Below are 25764 nucleotides of genomic sequence, written 5' to 3'. Positions count from 1 at the left end.
AGTCAGCATCCATAATGGCTCCTTCACCATGAAGCAAAATGACCTGATGCATTTTAAAAGTAAAAAAAGGAAAGTTGAAGATAATGAAGATTATTATTGTTCCACTGTGCACTGAATTATGGAGATCAATTATATGCAAACCTGTCTACAAGTCAACTCTAACTCCCAACATTGCACAGGTATCCACACAGCTGTGTTAGGAGTTTTCACCTCTGTGGTCCAGCCGTGCTGCATTGGTATGTGAACCAGAATGGTACTGTTATCATACATTATAAGAAGCTGACTAGACCAAAGGCCTTCATATGCCAGTAAAAACACATGCATGCTGTTTGGGTGAGGATTAATAATCATAGTCAATTTTGTTGCATTCTTTAATACAAACGTGATATACACAACCCTGTTTCTCTTGCCCAGTTTGTTATATGGAGGGTTGAATTCAATATGCATATTACTGTACAAGCTGCTGAACATACTGGATCAATATTTACCCAACAGGGAATTAGTAGAAGCCTCTGCTTCAGAATCAAGGGCAGATTTTTTTCCCTAAGAGCACACAGATTATGTCTAGTAGGAAGGTGCTTAATGGATACTGCACCTCATTACTATGGTTTACTGTAATAAGCAATATTACTGTATAAAAAGGCAACATAGCTCCTGGTGTAAGGGTTGCAACTGCATCTGGCCTTCGGGACAAGAGGGGATCCCATTAGCAAAAATAATTAGATCTTTCACCAAAGTATGTAATAGATAGATAAAATATATAGGGAAAGAACCAAAGTATAATGCCTCATAAGGGAAGAGAGGTGGTGGGTTTAATAAATTTGTTGCGAGGGAGCAGAGGGATAAATAAACAGAACCATTTTAATATAAAGCTTACCTGAAAAAATATCAGTGCAATAAGAAATAATCTGACAAAAACTTCCAAAATCCCTTTCAAAATCAGTACTATTTTTGTAGTTTCTATTTTACTTTTGTGTTAATTAATCTGTTTTATTTCCTTCCAGGATGCCTAACCACAGTGCTGTTATATGTCTGTAGTGGGGAAAAGCAAATCTTTAATTTGAAAAAAGTAATGTTAAAAATGTCAAGCCTGCAATTGCTGTGTGCTCAAATGGAACATGGCTAGAGGCTAGAGTTCAGTGGTGGTCAGGATTCCTGCTTTAAGTTTGTGCCATCTGGTGCCTGTGTCCCAAAAAAGATAAGCTAAACAATGTCAGACTGTAATGCCAGGGGCCAATCAGAAAACTTTAGACCAACTCTTCTCAAATTTTCACTCTTTCAACCTCCTTAACACATACACTAGAAATGCAAGCTGCTGCGCTGTGATTATTGCAGACTGGTTGCATCTGAGTTCACAAAGAAATCAGCACAGCCCTTGTAATTGGTTCTCAAACCATTCCAGATTGGTCACAGGATCCGTGCAAATGACTTGCACCACTAATTTTGGAATATTGTATAAATGGAAAAAAACCCTAATACCATAGGCAATTATGAATAATATATGGTGCTGGTTTTACTTTGAGCTAAACATAAATCCTATCTGTAAAAATGACCCCTTCATTGGCCCCTATTGACCCTATCAGTTTTCTGTCGGTGTTTTAAATGAAGGGTGCCCGTGTCCTAACAGTGCCTGCCACAAGCACAGCAGGAGGGGGAGAGCCAATCACAGCCTTGCACTCACACAAGCTTTAGTTCCCTATCAGGTCATCCAGCAAGAAGTGGAACAGATGGGGTTTTGGTGGCATCAGTCCAAAACACAACTTTTTTAAGCACAATCCTTCTATATTTAGAGGAGTATAATTCACTGGGACATTCTTAATTTATATATGATATCTCTCATTTAAGCTTTAGGGTTAAATAGCTGCACAAGGTTGGGGGCATACTAAGTATTTCCTTCACCAAGGTACAACTACATCTCCACTAGAAGATGATAAGTTTACATAAAACATTTACATTTTATTTCCTGTTATGTGGCACTGACACATTTCTGCAGATCTTATTTACACACAGGCCAACTAACTTTAATAAAATAATAGTTTAAAATCAAATAAAAAGGTTAAGTAGTTTCCCACTTCCAGCTAATTACCATGAGGCCCCATTTGTTAATTCAACCCTTTCGTTCATTGCGATAGCAGGCAACTGCTTATCTGATTAACTCTGTTGTCTGCTCATTCATTAAATACCTAATATTAGCCTCGTAAGGTTTAATTATACATGGAACTCCAATTCACAGCCGCAGATCCAAATCTGAATAAGCTACTCCTCAGACTTTGATACCCCTAGTGGCGCTAGCAACAGGTCGCCATCTTCCCTCTGCCTGATCCTGGCTGCCAAGGAATCCCCCGCTCCCACGTGTTGCAGCTCTCCCTCAGGTATGCGCGTACCTCCCTCCTGAGACAGCGCTAGCAGAGGGGTGGGGTACCGCCGGGGGCGCGCACGTACAGGTGGGTGTGGCTCTGCGTGTAACGGGGCAGCGCACGCTGGGAGCGGGTGCGCGTTCTTGCGGTGAGGTCTGAAAGTTGGACCAGAGTCCCGGGACCGCTCCGGCATTTAGAGGCGACATGGATGACCTGGGTAAGTGACCGCAGCAGTAAAGCAATAGAGAAGCTTCCGTTACATTGTCTGCACCATATACTGACTCTCTGGATGCATGCTAATCTGACATGCTGGATTCCTTCGTACTTATAGCACTTCTCTGCCCAGTGTTTCGCTTTTGTTTTTATAGAACCCCCGTAAGGGTTTCTGTGTGACACTGCCGCGGCCCTCCTGTCACTTGTGCGGTGACAGGAGTAAGTGTGTTGGGCAGTTCCTGTGTGTGCTGTAGTGCTGGTTCGTACACTGGGATCAGATATGAAATGTGCACTTTCCAGTGGAACTGCGTGGCACTGTTACTCAAACACTTGTTTCGGTCACGGGTGTTGTGCGTGTGGCCCCCGGGCTGCTCTTACACTTTTGAGGCCCATCATTCTGACCCTTGGTGACAGAGCAGGCTGGGATTGAACGTGTGTGCTGGATATGATTTGGGGGTGCGCAACCAGTTGCTGACTCTCCTCAGGCAAAAGCGCAGGAAGCTCTGAACCGTCCTGGTGTGTGTAATGTGCAGGAGATACAGACTACAGACATGGGCGCTTCATTCACTCGAATTGCCTGCAGGGATGACTTTTTTAAAAACTATTTTATGCTGTCCCCTTATGCAATCGAAATTGCTTAGGTGCAACCTAGGTTGGGGGACACATTTAGGTTCCTGGTAGGGCATTAACCAGGAATCAGGAGAAGTAAGATCTGGGTGACATTTGGATAGTGGGTGGGTAGTTAAGTGATTTAATAAACTAATCAGCAATTTAGCTGCTGCACTATTAGACTGCTAATACACATCAGAATCAAAGTGTAAGTTTTCCACTTACTTCTAACCTTGGGCTGCAGCTGGAGGTTTCACAAAGTTTGCCATGGGATACTGGGAGCTTTAGTTAAACAACTGATGGAAGGCCACAGGTGTGGCTGACTGACCAGAGGAAGCCAGAACTCTAATGCTCCGTCATTTGCTGTGGCTGTTTTCCCTACTGTAGGTTCCACTCAGGCTGTTAAAAACATTATTGTCATATGTTGTGTCAATACTTAACCCTGGCATCAAAGGATTTCCACCCTGAAAATAGTGCTACAGTGCTTGAGTAACTTGCAGAGAAATAATTAGTCCAACAGGTCTGGTTTGGGATTTTGAACGGCAACTGCTAGTTTACCAAGCAGCAAAATCCTTTTTGGGTGTTGTTGGGGGTCTTTAGTTAAGCCATATGGCAATAGGTGCATAGTTTAATCCATATGGGAATGGAATGAGTAAGTTTCATGTGTTTACTAGAACTTTGTTTTTAGCTTATAATATCATCTGATTTACAGCTGACAACTGCATACATATTTGAAGGGACTAAACATAACTCTGCATTTAATTAATTAGTAAAAGAAGGGTTTTACTTTTGCAGTATGAAGATGCAATATAATTGAATCCAGTCTGTGCCTTGCCAAAATACAAGGTCCTGTATATCAGTTATAGTATTGTTTGTACTTCCTGTGTGACTTTATTTGGAATTTTTTTTTTGTGAATGTTGAACTATATTAAACCACATAAGTAATTTGAATCACTTTGTAACCCTTGTTTGTTTATTAATTGTAAGTCCCCTGTTTGTTAATATATTATTGTGAACAGCTGATGCGCATATATATATTTTATATATATATATATATATCTCTATCACAGGCGGACAGCACTTTCATTGAGTTTGCTGTGCCAGGCTAAATTGTTTTATTGTCATGTTTTGACCGTGTGGTGCAATTGTAAAATTATTTATGGTATTCTATAAACAGATTTTCAGTTACTTGCCTTTCTTTATTAAACCTTTTTTTTTTCTTTCTGTGAGTGTTCCAGAATCCATTGAATTTTCATTAGAATGCACTGCTTTAGTGCAGTAAATAGCATCCTCCATCATTAAACTGTGACCTAATGCTATTTGTTTATTTTTAAAGCAGTTATGCTTGACCATTCTACTCAAATACATAAACAATGGTGTGCTGAAGAAAGCTGTAAAGTCTTAGCCACATGTGAGCCAGTTGTCACATCCCCCTCCAGAGAAAATAAGCTGTTTCCTATCACAAAAGACTCGCGAGGCTTTTTCGGCGATTTCCCGAAATCGCCTCGCCGCGTCTGCCATCCCGCCGGCGACTTACATGTTCGCCGGTGGGATGGCAGAGGAAAGGCAACTCGGGGAGATTAGTCGCCCGCGAGCAGGGAGTTTTGCCGCGGGCGACTAATCTCCCCGTGTACCAGAGCCCTTAAGTGCTCTTTATTGTAAGGATCAACAGTGTCCCTTCCTAGCAGTTTATAAATATAATTTATAGTAAATAAATATATTTGAAGATGCCTCTGATTTTCACCTGTACAGGAGCTTTTTTTCATTTATTAAATGATCAAAGAACCCTTCACTGACTGCTTATATCAGGATTATTTATAATTATTATATTCTTCCATGAATCATTCTTCCTAACTGTTGTCCTCTAGGACAGCTGACTGCAACAGACTGTGATACTTGTGCATAGTGCAGTAGTTTGACCATTGATCAATTGACTTATCAAGGATCACACCCCTTACTATCATACTTTTAACTGAACAAATATATGTTATGACAAACATTCTTGGTCCATTCCAATAAGTAATAGCTTCTGTTTTACCTTCTTCTGTGGTGTCCTTGTGAGTATAGCCTGCATTTCTCCTTGGGTGGCAAGGATGATTTTTCCTTTAAGTTATGCATTTGTTTTTCATGTGCTAGTATTTAAAGAGAATATATATAGGGATTGCCTTTGAAAAACATGACACTGCATGGCAGTATGGAGGTTTGGGGGAGGGGAGCACTTGGCTCTAGATAGAGGGGTGTGGGAGGAAGGAACAGTTTCCTTGCATTGCTGAATGCTACTTCCTTCCACTTCCAGTAGTTTGTCCAGATGGAGGAATTTGCTCTATCTGTTTTCAACTATGACTGTTCTGTGGTTTAGGTTTGGGTTTTCCACCATATTCCATGATAAATACAAACATGAAGATACTGTGTTATTGTTACTAGTCACAGTGCTTTTCATAGTCAGCACCCAGCCTTCACCCATTTTATATAGTCACCAAATTATAATTTTAGGTTAGAGATGTCAAATATGGTCTTACAATTTTTTTCCTTTAGGTTAATGTATCATAGAGCTTTATTTTAGAAATACAAATCTTCTAGACTTTCAGTGCAGACAGAAAGGAAACGGACACTTGTATGAAGAGGAAGCAGCGGCTGCTGACATGTTTTAGGAGCAAGAAATCTCCACTAGCCTTTTCAGATTTGCAATTGAGCCTCACAGTTTGAGAAGCCCTAATGTAATTCAATTCTTGACTCTCCTTCCTACTGTGGCAGGTTACTGTCAGTCTAGTATTAATTTAGCAAGCTCATTTCAACTGATAGCTCCTAACCATCTAATTTTAAGATCTGCTTTCAGATTTCCCATGTGACTAGTAATAGGGACTAGTATTTCACATGCAGAAGCTCTGTTAGGGTTTGCTGTTACAATCACACTGCCACAGGATGTCTGAGTAATACAGTATTTTTCTGCGTTTGTTCTGTCCATTGCATGCTGTATATAGTCTCTCCATTCCTGTGCAGTTACTCACAGTATGAGTAGATGATGTTACATTGGATTGGATTACAGCTCAGCATGGTGTATAATGAGTCTGTTGGGCACGAAGACACTGGGGGCTCTGTTTCACTTTCCAAAGCTGCAAACCAGAGCTCTGTACAGCTGTTTGTAGTTTGAAAGTTGCTTGTGAATTTTCCTGTTTATGGGCAGCAGTACGTCATGGGATGGTAGTGACTGATAAGTCCGAGGGCCCTACAATCCTCCTTTCATGAGATTTTGGCTGTTAACTGTGAAAGGGCCAAACTATGCCGTACCACTTTGTGGCAGTTGTGGCATATCTAGTCCAGTTTATGTGAATGTAATTCTTGGGTGGTGATTTAAATGCCTCTTGTAAGATTTGAAAAGTAATTCTTTTGAGGTTTATTTTTTTTTCCTCTCTTTGAGGAGGTGAAGCATGTGCTAGCATGCAGGAGTGTCAGAATTCCTCTGAACTGCTTTTGGCAGACAACACATCTCTTCTGTGATAGGAACAGGGCCTGGGGGCAGCATTACTCAAGGAGCTGTGGAATGTAATCTAATGGTATCCACCTTTTAATTTGTTTGGAAAAGAAATTTATTTTCAGTTACATTACCCCTACTTCTGTATTCCCCCATATAAACTATTTTTCTTCTGGAAAAATAAAGTTGCTTATGTGTTGCATTATGGGTCAGGCTGGTATTACATTTTGTATTAGGCATTTTTATTTTATGTTTGTAAATCACTGGCAGGGTGACTGATATATTCTGTATTAATCAAATTAGGTATTCTAGTTCAGATTTCTAGTTCAGTAACCATGTTGTAATATTGCACAGTTGATTAATTTTAATGTGGGGTTAGGTAACCTTCACTATAAGGGGTCAATTTATGAAAATTTGTGTTTGCACATTCTTCATGATTCAAGAAAAAAAACAAGGCGAAGAAATCAAATATATTTGAGAATATTCTTTAGAATCACAAATAGTGAGTATTTATTAAAGAAAAAATCAGCGAAAAATTGCCAGAATAAACTTGGCAATTAAAAGTTGGCAAGTTTCAATAGAAGTCATTGGAAATTGTCCCTAACACCTTTTTTTAATTTATTTTCCCATTTTATTAAGCATTCAAGTTTTTTCGTCTCATTGAAAATAAATGGAACAATGTGATTCTCAACAGTGTGGGAATTTTTTTCTAAGACATGGGCATGTTCTGTTGCATTTTTTTTAAGTTTGAGCAGAAAAGTTGCATGGGTTTTGTCGTGGTTATTTCTAGTTACTTCAAGCTGTGTCAACTTCTGAATGTACTCCTTTTTTCCTCTTAAAACTGATTTTGAAAATATTGAATTTACTAACCTGACAATGTGGTGAGAATAATGGAAGAAAATCTTACTAACAGGCATCTTTTGTCATAATGGTTTTGTCCAACATTTTTAATGTACAGGACATATTACATAAAATATAAAACACTACACATTAAAGGGCCAGGTGATATTCTTACAATGATGTCATATAAGAATTATGTGGATTCCTTGGATAGGCTTTAGGCCACACACTGGGCATATTTAGTATGTGCTCGTAGGGCTCAAATAGTGTCCTGGCTGGGCCCTAGCAAGTACTTAATTTCTCATCTTAGTATTTTGCATTCCATTCTTAATCTAATGTTAAGATATAAACTTCTGTTATGTGTATACACTGTCAGAGGGCAATTCAGATGCCTGTTAGCAGACCATGGCCGTGTTGTGGTTTAGACTAGATACTTAGTTTTACCATTATATATTGAAACTTTACATCTTCCTCAAGCTTTCAGGAACATGGGGCACTAAAAAAAATTGTGCTATAGGGGTTTAGCAATAATGGTAGAATCAGTGGTTCCATAAAACGGCAAGTTGGTCAGAGGCACAACTATTTGACTATTTGCAGTATTAGTCTTTATGATTGTATGAAAGTGTTAGCATCAATGTTAGTAAGAAAAAACATGCTTTTAAAGCATTCAAGTTAGCTGGGACAGCAGAAACTTTCATCAGGTACAAGGAAGCAAATAAAGTATGCAAAAAAGCTATCAGGCAAGCTAAAATAGAAATGGAAAGGGGTATTTCAGCTAGGAGTAAAAAGAATACAAAATTATTTTTTAAATATGTAAATAGTACAAAAATGATGCAAGAAGGGGGGTCAGTTGGTTGATGCAGGGAAAAAGCAGAAATTCTGAACTCTTATTTTTATCTGTCTGTACAACTGAGGAGCCAGCTAATCAAGGCTTCCCTTTTAATAGACCCAATTCTAGTATTATAACTACTGATGCATGGGTCACTCAGGAGGAAATTCAAAAGAGACTTGAGCATATAAAGGTAAACAAAGGTCTAGGACTGGATGGTACTCATCCCAGGGTCTTAAACAAGCTTAGCTCTGTGATTGCCAAATGTCTTCACTTTGATTTATTAAGGTGTGGCGTGGTGCAGAGGCACTGGCGAATTGCTATTGTACTAACATTATTCAAAAAAGGATCCCACTCTTAGCCTGAAAACTATAGGCCTATTTGTCTGACATCAGTGGTAGGAAAGCTTTTGGAAGGGGTAATAAGGGATAAGATACTTGAATACATTGCAAATCATAATACTATAACTTTGTGCCAGCATGGTTTAATGTGTAACGGATCTTGCAGGAACCTTGATGCTGGAATGGCAGTGGATGTCAGCTACTTGGACTTTGCTAAAGCATTTGATACAGTACCTCACAGAAAGTTAATGATAAAATTGGGAAATATTGACCTGAAACATATTTAAACGTGGATAGAGAACTGGCTGAAGGATAGATTATAATAATTTGTGGTAAATGGAACATTTTTTAATTGGCCCAGTGTTATTAGTGAAGTACTGCAGGGGTCAGTCCTTGGTCCTTTGCTTTTTAACTTGTTTATTAATGACCTGGAGGTGGGCATAGAGAGTACTGTTTCTATTTTTGCTGACGATACTAAATTGTGCAAAACTATAAGTTCTATGCAGGATGCTGCCACTTTGCAGAGCGATTTTACAAAATTGGAAAACTGGGAAGCAAAATGGAAAATGAGGTTCAATGTGGACAAGTGCAAAATTATAATATAAATGGTAGTATGTTTGGGGGATTCTTAATTGAGAAGGATCTGGGGATTTTTGTAGACGACTTGTAGAGAACAAGTTGTCTAATTCCAGGAAATGTCATTCGTGGCTACTAAAGCAAATAAAGTACCATTTAAAATGTTATTCTTAAACCAAAAAATGTATTTGTTTTTTGTTGTAATATTGGTGTGTAGGCGCCATCTCAGTGCATTGCGCCTCAGTCTGAGCTTTCAGAAAGAGCCAGCGCTACACATTAGAACTGCCTTTAGAATCTATTTCAATTTTTTAAAAACGGATTTCAATGCAGGATTCTGATGGAGAAGCTCTATTAACTGATGTGTTTTGAAGAAAACATGTTTTCCCATGACAGTATTCCTTTAAAGAATTGTTGGAGGTGTATTTTTGCTGTAAAGCAGAAACACACTGAGCAAATGAATACATTAATGACAGGAAGAAAAAGATCTATATGGGAGTATTATAACTGCTTGCACTCCCTTTTAAATGAACACTTAGTGATTAGTAGATCAGTAGAAAAAGCAGTATGCATTATTGTATGTATAATCAGTGCTGTGCAGGTTTCTAAATGGAAGAATTGTATTATCTTTCTTGGTCATTATCACTTGCAAACATGTTTATCCAATGGGTATGTAATGGAATGACTTCTATGCTGTGTAAAATGCAGAAGTTGCTTGTATTCATAAAATATTGTGATACTATATGCATGCAACTATTTGTTTAGATTGTCACTAAGAAAGGGCCAACACCTATCATTGTTTACTTTTTAGTACTGCAGAAAGGGAACTTCCATACCATATATTTGTTTATTGACTGTATTGGATCCAGTTGCTTTAAAGGAAATGTAACACAAAATTTTTTTAAGTAAAAAAGCTATTCTACCCTGCACCAATAACTGCCCTATCCTGCAAACCACTTAGTATTTTAAATGCTTGGCTTCCTGTCAATTGAACTAAGGCGATACGGCAAAGGAAGGTGCAGCATCCACTGACTCCTTCCTATACAGAAAGAAGGCTAGGCTCGATCAATCAATCGTCACATAGTGGTTGCTGCTCCTTCCTTTGCCATATCGCCGTAGTTCAATTGACAGGAAGCCAAGTTTTAGCAGGTATTTTCTATTAAAGCATTTAAAATACTAAGTGGTTTGCAGGATAGGGTAGTTATTGGTGCAGGGTAGAATAGCTTTTTTACTTAAAAAAAATTTAGTGTTACTTTTCCTTTAATGCATTGTTGGAAGCATTTGCCATGGTGTAAATCAGGGTTTCCCAAACTTTTTAACCCATGAGCAACATTTAAATGTAAAAATGTTGGGGAGCAACGCAAGCATGAAAAAATTTCCTAGAGGATGACCAATAAAGTGATTGTTTATTTGATAGCCCAATGATCACTGGCAGACTACAGGAGTCTCTGACAGTACACATGGTCTATGTCTCCAAATCTTGACTTCTAGTGAGAAATTAAAAACTGAAAACATTCTTTGAGGCCATTGGGAGCAACATCAGAGGGGTCAGTGAGCAACATGTTACTCACAAGCCACAGGTTGGGGATCACTGGTGTAAATGTACCTTATCTCCCATTCTAACTAAGTTACTTTGCAATAATAATAAAACTGGAGACTTAAAACAGATGACAAATCACAACACTCAAATTAAAGTTAAGCTGGCCACACACGTGGGGATTTTCGATCTTTCATGCGACCATCAGTCACACGAAAGATCATTCCAACCCTCCACTGACGTTCAGGGCTGAATTGTCAGATACGGTGGTAGAAACAATAGGATTTCTACCTCCTGCTGCTGATTCAGCCCTGAACATAGATTTTGCTCAGGCGCCATTTTAACCCGCCTGATCGGCGAGTTGAATATCGTATGAAATGAGGTTTCGTACAATATTATAGGTGCGTGTATGGCCAGCTTTAAACTATATGGCAGACTTTGATAAGATTTTTTTACCTCATTTATTTTATGCAGTTACACAAAGTAGCAAAAGACTTTGCCTGATGTATAACACAATCTGATCCTACATAGTGTAATATAAAATATGATGGTAATATTAAATCAGATGCTCTCTTGTTTATATGCATGTACATGGAAAAGTTCATGTGTTTTCACTAAAAACAAAAGCTTTTTTGTTGGATAATAATACTGCATGTTGCATTTGCCTCTGACGTCATGGCATACTGGATAAGAAATTTTGTATGTACTGAAAGGAAGATGATAGAATCAAAAATGTAATATATACCTTTTCTCGTTAAAATAAGAAGCATTCTAAATATAAAATTAAAATATAATGTATTTAAATATAAACATTATTTAAACATTTAAAATATCTTTTTGCACTAATTGGTATAAGTTTTAATTTATTGTACATTTTTCTTTTCCCTTTGAGTTGAAAATTAAAAAAAAATTGAGTAAAAAAAGAAAAGCATGATTTATAATATAATCAGGGTATTCTTCACTATCCCTCTCTCAGTAATTTCTCTGTCTACATGCAGGCTTTGAGTCTGAGTTGTATTTTTTTTTTTAAACAGCTTCCACCTCAAACTGTCCCCTCTCCAGTCCATAATGAATACTGCTGCCAGGCTCATACACCTCTCCAACCGCTCCTCCTCTGCCATGCCGCTCTGCCAATCCCTGCACTGGCTTCCCCTACCATCCAGGATAAAATTCAAACTAATGACCCTCACATTTAAAGCAGTTCATAACTACCCCACCCTACATCTCTGAACTCATCTCTAGGTACCATCCAACCCGCTTGTTACGCTCCTCTACTGACCTGCTCCTCAACTCCTCTCTCATTCCCTCCTCACATGCTCGCATTCAAGACTTTGCAAGGGCTGCCCCCCTTCTCTGGAATTCGCTCCCACAAACTGTCAGACTTTCTCCCAATCTCTCTGCCTTCAAGAAATCTCTAAAAACACATTTATTTAGAGAGGCTTACCCTAATCTAGTTTAGCAATACTCTTACAACTCTGGTCATGCCCATTCCCATACCTTGTGTCTCAACCCTTTCTCCTTGTAGATTGTAAGCTCTTTTGGGCAGGGCCCTCTTCACCTCTTGTATCGGTTATTGACTGCTTTATATGTTACTGTGTATGTCCAACGTATGTAACCCACTTATTGTACAGCGCTGCGGAATATGTTGGCGCTTTATAAATAAATGTTAATGTAATGTAACCTCAAAGCCTGCCCTTCACTTGCCTTAAAGGAACAGTAACACCAAAAAATGAAAGTGTATAAAAGTAATAACAATATAATGTACTGTTGCCCTGCATTGCTACAACTGGTGTGTTTGCCTCAGAAAGACTACTATAGTTTATATAAGTTAGCTGCTGTGTAGCCATGGGCGCAGCCATTTAAAGGAGAAAAGGCACAGGTTACTTAGCAGATAACCGATAAACCCCCATTATATGGAGCTTATCTACTAGTTATCTGCTATGTAACCTGTGCCTTTTCTCCTTTTTTCCAGCTTGAATGCCTGCCCCCATGGCTACACAGCAGCTTATTTATATAGTAGCTTTTCTGTAGCAAAAACACCAGTTTTTTGCAGAGCAACAGCACATTATATTTTAATTACTTTAAAGCACTTTCATTTTTTGATGTTACTGTTCCTTTAAAGGAGACATTTTATATAAAGTTCATATTCAGTTATAATATTCATCCTCCCTCAAAATGTGAAATGATGCAGAAAGAAAGATGTTTTGAAAGCATTTTACCTCCTAAAACTGCCATTATATGAGAGCTGCATACACAAGCTCTCCAGTCTGAAGCCAGAGGCTCTCTGAGCGTCTGAGTCTAAACCGGAAGCTGGCATAGGGTCCGGGTAGAGCACAGTTTTCAAGCAGTTATGGACATATTTGAAGCTAAAGGTATTAAAATAAAAGCACTTCCTTCTATTTTACATTATTTTACATGGTTTACTGCATTGTAAATATTTATGGTATATATCCCCTTTAATAGAACACTTTTTATAGAAGGTGGTAAAACTGCGCACAATATTTTACAGAAGCACACAGTGCGTTTTCTTCGTAAAAAGTCTCTTCTATTATGGTGACTCATTTCAATTTAGTTTAGTTATATACTGTCCCCTACTGGTAGATTTCATTGGATGTGGGTGGTTCTGAACAGTCTTTGAACAGATAAGACAGATGAGCCAGATCTTGTAAATTATTATTTGCTTCTCTAATGTGCTAGTCAGGAAAAATAAACTTCACTTACACCGTATAAATATTAGAATCTTGTTTTCCTTTAGGCTTTAAAATGTACAATCACAGCAAGCACTGCCTTAACTGTTATAAAGCAAAGTTTTGCATCATCTCAAAATCTTGTTTATTGGACAAATTGGGGGAAGGAGGCAGTGCAAGTAACTGCCTGAAATATACAGGTGGGAAAGACAATATTTGATTGACGGCTTTTTAAATACCTTTAACAGGTATTGATGTTTTATTAAAACAATATTTATGTTTAATTTGGAAATGGCTATTATTATACAAATTGTTATGTCTGGGTGACAGGTCTGCTTTAATGGGGTAGAAAATGTTCAGCAGGTAGATTCTAAAAGAAATGCTTAAGTTATGATAAGCATGCACTGAAAGATCCTTTAATCAGGATGCCAAATAAATGGATCTTTATGGAATTTTACTGCAATAGTGTTGGACCAAATTGGATGATCAGAATGGCATGACCCTTAGCAAGGGGACCTTGCCAATGTGGCTTTGTAGCCAGTGCAATTTTATAACCTCCCCAGTATATATATGATGTCTGGGGCCTGATGAATCTGGAGGAGCCCAGTCAGCAGCTTTTATTGTTTGTATATGAAGTTGGGAGTCAGATAGGCCAGTTGATAGAAAGTTGCAGTCTAGGTAGAATGATTAGTGTGATTTAGAGAGGGAAAGTCAGACAAGATTACTTGCTCACAGAGTGCAGAATGAACAAGAGTTAACAAGCACAAGATCAGTAGTAATAGTAAAGGTCTGAACTAATAGTTTGAAAACCACAGCAAGGCAATGGAACACATTGTTTCATTATTCTGTTTGACATGTGGAGAATTTAGTCACATGCCGGACACGAGACCAATGAAGGGTGTATACTTAAAATTGTAACCTGAGGGTGAACTACATAACAGCACAGTGCCAATACCTACACTGCATGTCTCTGCTTCACTCTACTACTTGTGCTGATGTTCGTTATGTCCATACTTTGTTACATTATTTGCATTATTGATTGTATTATTTAGCCCTAAATTTGAAATATATGTATGTATGTAGAATCTTATTAAAGGAGTGGTTAACTTTCTAACCCACTTCCTTCTCTACAGTTGTTAAGGCAAAAAAATGGGTCAGTATGCTGTTAGAGAGGGTCGCCGTGATACCTCTTAAATAGAAAATAATAGTAGAAAAAACAGTGCATAGCTTTTTGTAAACCAAGTATTGGGTTGAAATGCTGCCCCAGTTTAATTTGTGTCTCTTGGTACGTTGTTTTATGGGAACATTTTTTTTAACAAGTGATATGTCTGTCACGTAAGTAAATCTATAGGCAGAGATGTGTGTAAACAAGTATATTGATTGATGATGTAATGATAATGGCAAATGGTGCTACTTCCAGCACATTATGTGACATGTATTTTACCATCTTAATAGCACAGTGCCTGAGCACCCAGATAGTCCTCCATAGATTTAAGTGGAAATTATACAAGCATTTTACCAGGCAATAGCAGTCTTGAAAACACAGTGCTCATATAATTCTTTGTCAGACAGTGTTCATTAAAATCTGTTAGTGTTACACCTAGTGCTACGCCTCTGTTACACATTTAGCTCGTGTTTTGGGGCTACTATAAATGTGGCACTTAAAGGAAAAGTAACACTAAAATGTTTTAAGTAAAAAATCTATTCTACCCTGCCCCAATAATTGCCCTATCCTGCACACCATTTATTATTTTGAATGCTTTATTAGAAAATACCTGCTAAAACTTGGCTTCCAGTTATTTGAAATAAGGCTAAATGGCGATGCAGGGCAGAATCCACTATGCAACAATCGATATAATAAAGCATTCAAAATAATAAATGGTGTGCAGGATAGGGCAATTATTGGAGCAGGGCAGAATAGATTTTTTTACTTAAACATTTTTAGTGTTACTTTTCCTTTAAAGGGTCCAAATAGGGTCCACTGACCTAAGGTAAAGTTTACATTTGCACATTGTTTGGGGGTGGGTAGGATGTTGAGGGGTATAATCTGAGGGGGAGGAGTAATTCATTTGACAAGAAAATATGCAAGACATTGTACTTCTGTGTTTCACTACTGGGTTACTTTTGTTAGCCGAGTGTGTCAGAGCCTTTGTCCAACAGAAAACGCCTTGGCAGCAGTGCCCTGCATTATTGAGCTATTACATGTGGGAGGCATCTGTTTAGTAAGTTTACTAGTTTGCCTTAGATATATTCTAGATTATTAGGAAAACTGCCACCGGTATAAAATTTCTTTCTTTTTATAAAGCAGACCTTTGTACTGACTGCAGGAAATGATGTGTCAATAATAAGCTGCTTGAGATCAAGCCAGCTCTGCCCACACTTTTGTCACACATCTTCCATTTATGTTTCATACTGCATCTGAGTAGAGTGTAGTTTCTTGGCTATGCAGTCCGCTCCAAGCCATTTTAACCCTGTAAATGTTCTTAATGTGAAGTGGCCATTCCTTCATTTTAGTAAGCATTTGCGCTTAATATAATAATAGCTACAGTATTACATATGTCCCATTTCTCTGCCATGCTAAGGTTTTATTATTTAAATACTGGGTCAGGATTTATTATAAGGCTAATGCCAGAAGCATCTTTCCTTGTGCCTGCACATGAAGCCATTGCGTTGGCCTTGGGTGCAGGCACATGGAGTGAAATTTGGCACTAAAATGCATACTTAAACGTTCCCGTTCCATAATCTGCTCCATGTGCCACACAGGGAAAGGATAATGCCAGCGTAGGGCCTGATTCTTGGCCTGCTTTTATTCCCCAACAAAGCAGTAACACGTTGATTGGGGAATTTCTAGTACCTGTTAAGACTATATTTTCATTACTGGAAAACTTGAAAGATTCTGACACACAGTGTTCCCTCTAAGCTGTGCACTTGTGCATACACACAAAAATTTTGATGCCAGTGCACAAAACAAATCGTGATGCGCACAAACCATTAATTCAGAGGCTTTCTCTAAAGTAAAGATAGTTACTTACACTCAGTCATACACTCCTCCATTGGTGAAAAGGCCAATCAAGAACACTACAGGTCCTGTAATAGTGGAAGTGAGTGAGAAGAGAAGTTAATTTAAGACAACAAGAAAGTCATAGGAAAAGGGCTAGAATGTTTGTCTGGCAATCTATACCATCATTAGCATTTCAACTACTTTGAATAAATATTTATTGGAATGTTATATTAGTATAATTTCTTTCATTTTACAAAAAATTGTATTGGAATGGGATTCTACATTAAGGATTGTAGGATTGATTGGGCTTTGCTTATGTGGAGTTCTTGAATAATTGTTTCTATTGAAGGGGTCCCTTGTACTAGGAATCTCTTTTAAAAATAGTTGTACTGAATAGCTATCACAAAAGTACTTCGCTAGCTTCAAGAAGCTATGACACTTCCATAGAGCAAAGGAAATTATTTAAAAGGAGCAGATTTTGTTCACAAATTTTTTTCTGCCTTAGAATGAGCAAATAGTTATAGAGAGAATTTCTTTGCTCCCAAAGGAAGATGAGACACAGAAATGTAGGTCTACAACAATTATTGCACATTATAATGTTGCTAGTTCATAAATATGTTAAGTATATAGTGGTGGCAAATGGGGCAGGGAAACCTGCAACTAGAGATAAGCCAAACAGAAGGAATTTAATGTAAAGAATGCCAAGTCCAAGTAGTTCTCCTTGATTAATGAGATGTGCCTCTTTGTGTAAGATTCAACACAATGCTTTTCAAGTTTGTTAAAGTAACCATGGATATACGCTTAACCACATAAGTATAATTGTGATTGTAACTGTAACCATTGTAACTACACCAGAGGTTAAGGGTGAAGACACACAGAGCTAGTAGTAGCAGCTACTTGTCATGGCTACTAAAATAGACAATGCTGAGCATTTACTGATTATTGTCTCTATGTGTGTTTTAGCAGAGGCAATTCTCAGTATTGTCTATGGCAGGGTATTCTCTTTAGTAGTTGTATAAATAGGAACATGTTAACAGACAAGTTTCTTTTGCTGTCTGAACTATTAACTTTGTCGCAGTAATGGAAGCCTTTGTGACTAGTTTCTTTAGTTTTTTGCTTTTGCTACCTCCCTTGAAATGAACATCATCAAATTAGTTCTCGTGCTGCTTATGCTAGAGCCAGCTTTTATTAAAATAATGCCATACGTTGAAATGTAAAATTAAGAAGTCAACAGAACAACACAATAGCACTTTTGAAACATGATTTGCTGTGCTTCCTGTTAATAATGTTTGTTAAGATTGTTTTTTATAATAAATCAATGAATTCCCCAAAATGTTTCATTTCTTAATAAATAAAAGTATGTTTACCAAGATTTAACTTGGAACAATCTCACTCCAGTCTTGACTGTCTACATGTAGCCACAAAAGGTATACTGGTAAGTCAGGGCACCTGACTCATGGCTTCCTTGTTTTTAATTTATCAATCAGTAACAAGTTAATATTTATATTAGGCATTTCCCTCATTACAGTGGTCTTAACCTTCTGCTGTTTCCATTATAGATGCATTGCTGGCTGACCTGGAATCTACCACCTCCCATATATCCAAACGTCCAGTATTTTTGGCAGAAGAAACGCCATATTCATTTCCAAGTGGATGTCATACATATCAAGAGATTACGATACCTGCTACATCAACAACAAAAGCTCTCAATGGGACTTTACCAGATTCACTAGATTCTTGGACAAGCAACACTCCCATCCAGCAGGAGGTAGATCTAAATGATTATATTCAGAATATTAACTTTCATCACAGTGGAAGAATGAGTGGTGTTCTTTACATTTTTCTCAGTGAAAAAGAAGTGATGTACAGGGTGGCATACAGGTCCCTGTCAGTATTTTTTGCTAAGTAAGTTGGGCAGCTAAATGTTAAATGTGATAGTGTAGCTGCAAGCTATATCAGCATTTCAGCATTTGAAAACAGACACATGTCCATCAAGTTCAACATTTTATGCCTATATATAACCTGCGTAACTGCTAGTTGATCCGGAGAAAGGCAAAAAACCCCATCTGAAGCCTCTCTAATTTGACCCAGAGGGGGATAAAATTCCTTCCTGACTCCAAGACGGCAATCGGACCAGTCCCTGGATCAACTTGTACTATAAACTATCTTCCATAGCCCTGTATTCACTCACTCACTAAAAAGCCACCCAAAACCTTCTTAAAGCTATCTAATGTATCGGCCAGTATGACTGATTCAGGGTGAGAATTCCACAAATTCACAGCTCTCGCTGTAAAACAAACCCTTTCAGAATATTTGGATGAAACCTCCTTTCTTGTAATAAGAATGGGTGCCCTCGTGTCTGCTGGAAGGACCTACTGGTAAATAAATCATTAGAGAGATTATTATATGATCCCCTTATATATTTAAACATAGTTATGTTATGTTCTCCAGCATAAATAATCTCAACCTATACAGTCTTTCTTCATTTTCGAGACTTTACATACCCTTTATCAACTTAGTTGCCCTTCTTTGGACCCTCTCTAACTTAATAATAATATGGGTTACAGTTGTGCTGGGCCCCGTGAAATGTTATTTCGTAAGGGGCCCCAGTCGCACTGCGAAAGTCATGCAAATTGTGTAAGTTATGCATAAAGTTAAGCCGAAACTTGCACAATTTAGGGAACTTCTGCAAAAGCTGTTTGGAAAAATTAAGTAACCTTAAATAAATTTTAAGTAACTTGTGTATCAAGCAAAAGCCGAAGCAGAACTTTGCAGAAACAAACTCTACTGAGCCCCCCAATTAATTAAGGAACTTAAGGTAAATTCCACTGCCCCCAATGAAATGAAATGATCACATTCATTAATTTTAACTTTTTATATGGACGGCATATTATAGAATAACATCAACTGGCTATTATGGGATCTATTTACCGAATTATATCAGCGTCTTCTACATAAACGTTCCAGCAGGGCCCCACAGCTAAAATACCATAATACTGTATAGTATACAGGCCACCACCTCCATCTTGATAAACTCAGTGCTGCTTCCGTCTACTTATTAATCACTAATGCGCATGCGCGAAAATTCCCCTCCCCTGATTCCAGGAGCGTGTCATTTGAAAGAAAGTGCTTCAGATTTCAAGCATGTGCACAGATATGAAAATGCACCCAACACAACTCTAGGCTGCCAGCGGCAGTGGGCCTGAAGAATCAGAAATTTTAGTGACGTCACTCGACTTCTTAACTTGGTTTCTGATGAGGGCGCATTTCTGCTACAGGACACCAGGGACACTGGACTAACTCTGCCCGTGAGTGCTAACATAAGATGCCTTTAGAATAGGAGGGATTCATTACTAACATTTCATTGTTTTTTAATATTAAAAACAATACAAAATAACAGGCATGTAAATACACACAATCTATATGAATCTTTTGAATGGCAACTACGCAAACCCAGTATGCTTTTCTGTATGGTTATGTCTGTACTTTTCTATGCCCTCTCTCTTAGGGATAAAGATGCTGATTTACTAGAACAGGCTGACTGGTTACTATAGAAATATGCATTGGTGCAATTTAACACCTGTTGTAAAGAACTGTGCAAATGAACCCTCTGATGCAATAGGATGATTTAATGTTCAAAATGCACTTCAGCTGAAATGTAATTGCCACCACTAGATTCTTCTGAAGTCTGTGTTCAGTGCTCTTAATATGTGATATACTGTATGTGTATCTTACTCTTACCATTTTGTCTATGAACATCAGTGTACAGGAGCATTTCAAGGTATACACTCACATATATCTGTATTGCAATTTTTTTTAAAACTTTACTAAGCACAAAGCCACCAACACCCACCCAAGAGCTAACAGCTTACATCCTTCAAGACTAAAACAAAGCTCGACCATTTCACAATATTTAATAGGTATCAATCTGTGGATATTATTTTGATTAAGAAGATAAGCAAAATCAGAGACATGGTTCTAACATTTGAAATTCAAGTCTATTTTCATGGTGTTTAGTGAGGCACTTTAAAGGAACAGTTCAGTTTAAAAATAAAACTAGGTAAATAGATAGGACATACAAAATCAAAAATTTAATAAGTTAGCCAAAAATGTAATCTATAAAGCTTAGAGTGAGCAGATGTCTAACATAATAGCCAAAACAGAACACTAATTCCTCTTTTCAGCTCTCTAACCTCTTAGTGACTTGCAGGCACATGGGACATAACGGTTCAGTTAGTTTGCTTTTGATCCTGAGCACACAGGTAAGATTAAAAAACTAACAGTTATGTCCCATATGCCGCCCCCTTCAAATCACTGATTGGTTACTGACTAATAACAGTTAAGAGAGCTACAAAGGAGGAAGTAATGTTGGGGCTATTGTTGTGGTTATGACAGCATCTGTTCACTCCAGCCTTTATAGATTACATACTTGGCTACCTATATTTAAATCACAATTTTGCACGGCTTATCTACTTACCCAGATTCATTTTTACACTGAACTATTCCTTTAAGTCTGGTCTAAAAATGCTTTGGTTCTATTATGTATAGGACTATGCTCAAAGGACAAGGAAACCCAAATTCACTGGGGGGTGCCAATATGTTGGGCATCTCTCAGTGAATCAAAGCACTAACTTTTTTTGTCTGGACCAGTGCTCCCTTTTTTTAGGAAAAAAGCATAGGCTTTGGGGAAAAAACAAACAGGGTTCCATGCCACCATTTTAGTTACCTCCCCAAGCATCCTACTTCAGATATTGGGGTTGAAGTTATAAAAGTGGTGATATTGAGACATAAATCTGGAGAGAGATTTGTAGCAATTCCCACCGTATTCAAAAACCTCTTTCTCCACTTCTGTGAATTTGTCTTTTAAACAGTTTCCAGAATTTTTCTCTCGCAACATTTTAAACATTTTTCTGAATAATTGGTGCTCACTGCAGTGATATCACACGTCATTCATATTTTTTGTCATATTAAGACATGCCCTTAAATCTATATGGCTCCTCCTCCCCTGTCGGTAGCACAGCAACCCCAGCACATAATTACACACCATAGGGTCCATATAATGACTATTTCCAAATGCTAACAAACTTCCAGAACAAACCCCTGCCAGTTTCACCTCCAACAGGCAGCATAGGGCAGGCAGAGTATGGCACACGCAGGTAGGGCTGGAAAAGTAGGGAAGTAGACAGGGAAACCTGTCATGTCTATGTAAGTAACTGATCATGACCAACATGAACAGTTTGTACTATACTATGTATACATAGTGACATGATGCCGGCAGTGCTCCAACAGTCTGTCTGAGGTGTGCTGTCTGAGTTGGAGGTCCTACAGGTGTGAACACTGCTGGGGCTTGTAGGTATGACCAGTGCAGGGGCTTGGTCTTTTCATTTCTACAATTGTGCAACTGTAAGTGCCTACAGCTTGTGATAAAGTAATAATTCTCGTTTTGCAACTGTTAATCACCTCATTTTCCTGTGTCTCAGAACCCTTTGTACTGCTCTTCTGGTGCCAAGGAGGTTTCGGGCTCACCAAGTTTTGGTGAAGAAGAACATGTGTACAGGTAAATATGACTATTTCACACCTATGCATTTTAAACACTCACTTTTTGGTGACTTATTTTCCTTACCTTTTGCTGCAGTTTTCCCAATAAACAGAGATCTGCAGAGCCATCTCCTACTGTTATGAGCTCATCATTGGGCAGCAATTTGTCTGAACTGGACCGTCTTCTCTTGGAACTAAATGCAGTACAGCAAGCCCCAACAAGCAGCTTGTCTGCAGGTGAGAACATCAGGAAATGTACCATTAAAATATTAAAGGGAGTTCTTTCTTTCTTTGCACAATGAAAGAAAATGTAACTCTAAGCAACTTTTCATAATACAGTAACATACATCTTTCAGTAATTTTAAAGTTATTTTTAAAGGAGAACTAAGCCCTAAAGATGAAAATGGCTAGAAATGCCACATCACAGTAGCTTTATTATCTTGGATTCTGTTAGAATTGTCCAGGACAGTGTATGCTTAGTGTGCTCTGTGCAGCTGTTGAGAAGCCGAGCTTAGATGTCATTGCAAATTAACAAGCAGAAAATGAGGTTTGTCTGTCATATAAGTTGATGCTGATTATTCTGATGATAGTTGCACTGGTTTCTGATCTTCAATGTAGTAATTATCAGTATTCATTTCTAATCAGCCTTATATATATATATATATATATATATATATATATATATATATATATATATATAGTACAGTATATTGTGAGTCGGTCCCTAAGCTCTGTAACTGACAGCAGCACAGAGTATGTGCAGTGAATCAGCAGAAAAGAAGATGGGGAGCTACTGGGTAATCTTTGGAGGCACAGATCTTGCCTGCTAAAGGGATGTCTTTGCCTTGGGCTGGTACAGAAGCTCAAAACATAATGTTCAACTTTTCTAGCCTACTTCTTTAGTTATGCTTTAGTTCTCTTTAAGCATTGCAATTCCTTTAGTCCTCTTAGTTCTTACCACATTGTTTCAAGTTGAAGTGAGAACAAAGTTGTCTCCTGGATATAAGGGATCCCATACCAGTTCAGAAATGTTAGGGCTTTACAAATATTGTTCATCATTGATTGCAGTCCATAACCTGATGGAGAAATTTCTGATCTGACTTGATCCCTTGATCCCGCCCCATGTGTGTAACAACAGGCCTATAATAACAGGAATCTACTCTGTTAGCAGATTGTGTTTTGTACGGTGTGTGCAGTAACAGTTATGAATGGGATCAACCACCTGTCACCGCGTACTCAGAGTATACTGAAATTATATTTATGACTGTCACTCTACATGTGGGGCAGGATAAATGTTTCTCTGCCTGTGGAGAAAACACATTTTGTGAACTAAAGATAGCTTTGTACTAGGCAATGTAACCAGCATTTAAATTTCATCCGCTTCATAAAATAAACATCAACATACTTTTTCTTTTTTTATATCTTCTTCTGGCAGCCAGAACAAGGATGAATAAAGATCATTAATCACAGCTCCAAATTGGGACAATGGGGTATATTTATCACAGGCTGGAAATAGAACTTGCAACAGTTTGCCAGAGGGAAATTTCATAGCTCTATGTTCATATGTATTAGATTTTTAGGGGCATATGTATCAAAGGCAGAAAATTACAGTTGTATTTTTATAAGTCATAAAGATTTTATAATTAATTTAAATGAGATGGTGTCACCGTATGATTGACAGTGTATTCTCTCTATCCCAAAGATGATCTAAACCAAAGCTTGCCTCAGCCAGTGGTCCCTGCACCACTTTTTAGTGCCTTAGATAGCTCTGGATCTGCTATGAAAACTGTCCAGCCAGCAGCAGAAAATCCAAAGCGCAATGGAACACGGGGAATAGAGGATGTTCGTCCAAGTGTTGAAAGTCTTCTGGATGAACTTGAGAACTCTGTTCCACCTCCAGTGTAAGTATTTGGATACATTTTTCTGGATACATTTTTTCTACAAGAACATATGATGCTCTTTTGTCTTCCACTCACTCTGGGTTATGTTTAGCCCAATTTATTCTAGGCATTGCTTAATAATGATTGTTTTTTTACAGTCCATCAGTCACAGTGCCTCAAGGAGATATGAGCAGCCCACAAAGAGACAATTCAAGTCAACAGCAGACCCGGATCTCTGCTTCTTCTGCAACACGGGAACTAGATGAGCTTATGGCTTCACTCTCAGATTTCAAGGTATGGTATATGCAATCATTTACTGTGTGTAGCATTCTTAAATACAAAGAAATCTAGCCCATGCTCAGTCAGGCTAGAAAATATGTATGTTTACATTTTACCCATCTTAATTAGGGATTCAGAAAATAATTATGCTGACTTTTGCACTAATCCTAGCCAACCTCACGTAATGTGTAGCTAATTGCTGATAAAGTACAAGGATGCAACCAATCATTCATATTTATTTAAAAGTCCTCAATAACACAATCATTATTTTTAATGTAAAGTGGAAGCAGTGCCTGTCTCCCTATATTTTAACTTTTTTTTTTTTAATCCTGCAGGACAGGGTACAGTAAATATAGGTGTCTACAAAAAGCATGTATTCCCCCTACAGGGCAGTGATTAATGTATCATTTAGTTGCATGAATGAAACCTACTAAAATACCTTTCCAGTACAGAGCAGAGAAATCGCTATAGGTATTGTATGTCAAATCTCACAAAATTATGTAATTGCCACCAATGCATTTTGAAGCATGTCTACGATTTGACTGACTTGCCTGTGGGGATTTCAGTGGTCTGCAAAAGAAGGGTATATTTAAGCAACAAAACACCCTGTTAATATTCAGTGTGGGTGCCATTTTAGCACATTGGTGTTGTAAAGCCATAATGGTCAGCTTCTGCATTATTTGTCAATTGTGGCTCAGAGTTATGATCTAAGACAGTGCTGTCCAACTGGCGGCCCGCGACCCCCCTGTGTGGCCCCCCCCACCTGTCTGGCTGCTTTGATGGCTTACTCTTTTGTAAGCCTTAAATGGTATCAGTACTGTGATTATTAACTGCCCCCCAGCATGGTTCTCACCTCAGATTCAGGCTGTAATCCCTCTGTATTATTTTAAAATGAAATCCCCTGTGTTTTTCACACCCTTTAATCTCTGCATTGTTCATCCCCTGCATTGTTCACACCTCAGGCTCAGGCTGTAATCACCCACATTGTTCCCCTGTTCACACTTCAGGAGCAGTAGAAACCCACAAATAATCCCTGCACACTACAAAAAGAACATATACTGAGGTGGTACTGCAATTAAAAAGTTTTTTAATATATAGTTATTGTGCAGACTGTAGGAGCAGTGCCAGCATTGTGTCACTGTATGCTGCCTGTGTGTGCCATACAGGCAGAGTATGGCACACACAGGCAGGGTAGGGCGGGCAGAGTATGGCACACACAGGCAGCATAGGGCAGGCAAAGTATGGCACACACAGGCAGCATAGGGCAGGCAAAGTATGGCACACACAGGCAGGGTAGGGCAGGCAGAGTATGGCACACACAGGCAGGGTAGGGCAGGCACAGTATGGCACACACAGGCAGCATAGGGCAGGCAGAGTATGGCACACACAGGCAGGGTAGGGCAGGCAGAGTATGGCACACACAGGCAGGGTAGGGCAGGCAGAGTATGGCACACACAGGCAGGGTAGGGCAGGCAGAGTATGGCACACGCAGGCAGAGTATGGCACACACAGGCAGGGTAGGGCAGGCAGAGTATGGCACACACAGGCAGGGTAGGGCAGGCAGAGTATGGCATACACAGGCAGCGTAGGGCAGGCAGAGTATGGTAC

The 25764-nt window shown here is 38.5% G+C and overlaps 1 protein-coding gene across 3 annotated transcripts in view; it reads left to right on the top strand.

Moving 5' to 3' along the window:
- The first annotated feature begins 2305 nt into the window (after nucleotides 1-2305).
- pxn (paxillin) overlaps nucleotides 2306-25764 on the top strand; it is a 34458-nt gene continuing 10999 nt past the window's right edge. Inside the window, exons 1-6 of one of the 3 annotated variants that reach the window (XM_031896189.1) lie at nucleotides 2306-2574; nucleotides 18019-18227; nucleotides 21940-22016; nucleotides 22095-22234; nucleotides 23700-23898; nucleotides 24036-24171. In XM_031896189.1, the coding sequence (XP_031752049.1) occupies nucleotides 2562-2574; nucleotides 18019-18227; nucleotides 21940-22016; nucleotides 22095-22234; nucleotides 23700-23898; nucleotides 24036-24171 (774 nt within the window). In that variant the 5' untranslated portion in view covers nucleotides 2306-2561. 3 annotated transcript variants of the gene reach the window in all.

The sequence above is a fragment of the Xenopus tropicalis genome, chromosome 1 (genome assembly GCF_000004195.4).
Source record: "Xenopus tropicalis strain Nigerian chromosome 1, UCB_Xtro_10.0, whole genome shotgun sequence".
Classification (NCBI taxonomy): Eukaryota; Metazoa; Chordata; class Amphibia; order Anura; family Pipidae; genus Xenopus; species Xenopus tropicalis.
This window is presented reverse-complemented; position numbering and strand designations above follow the sequence as displayed.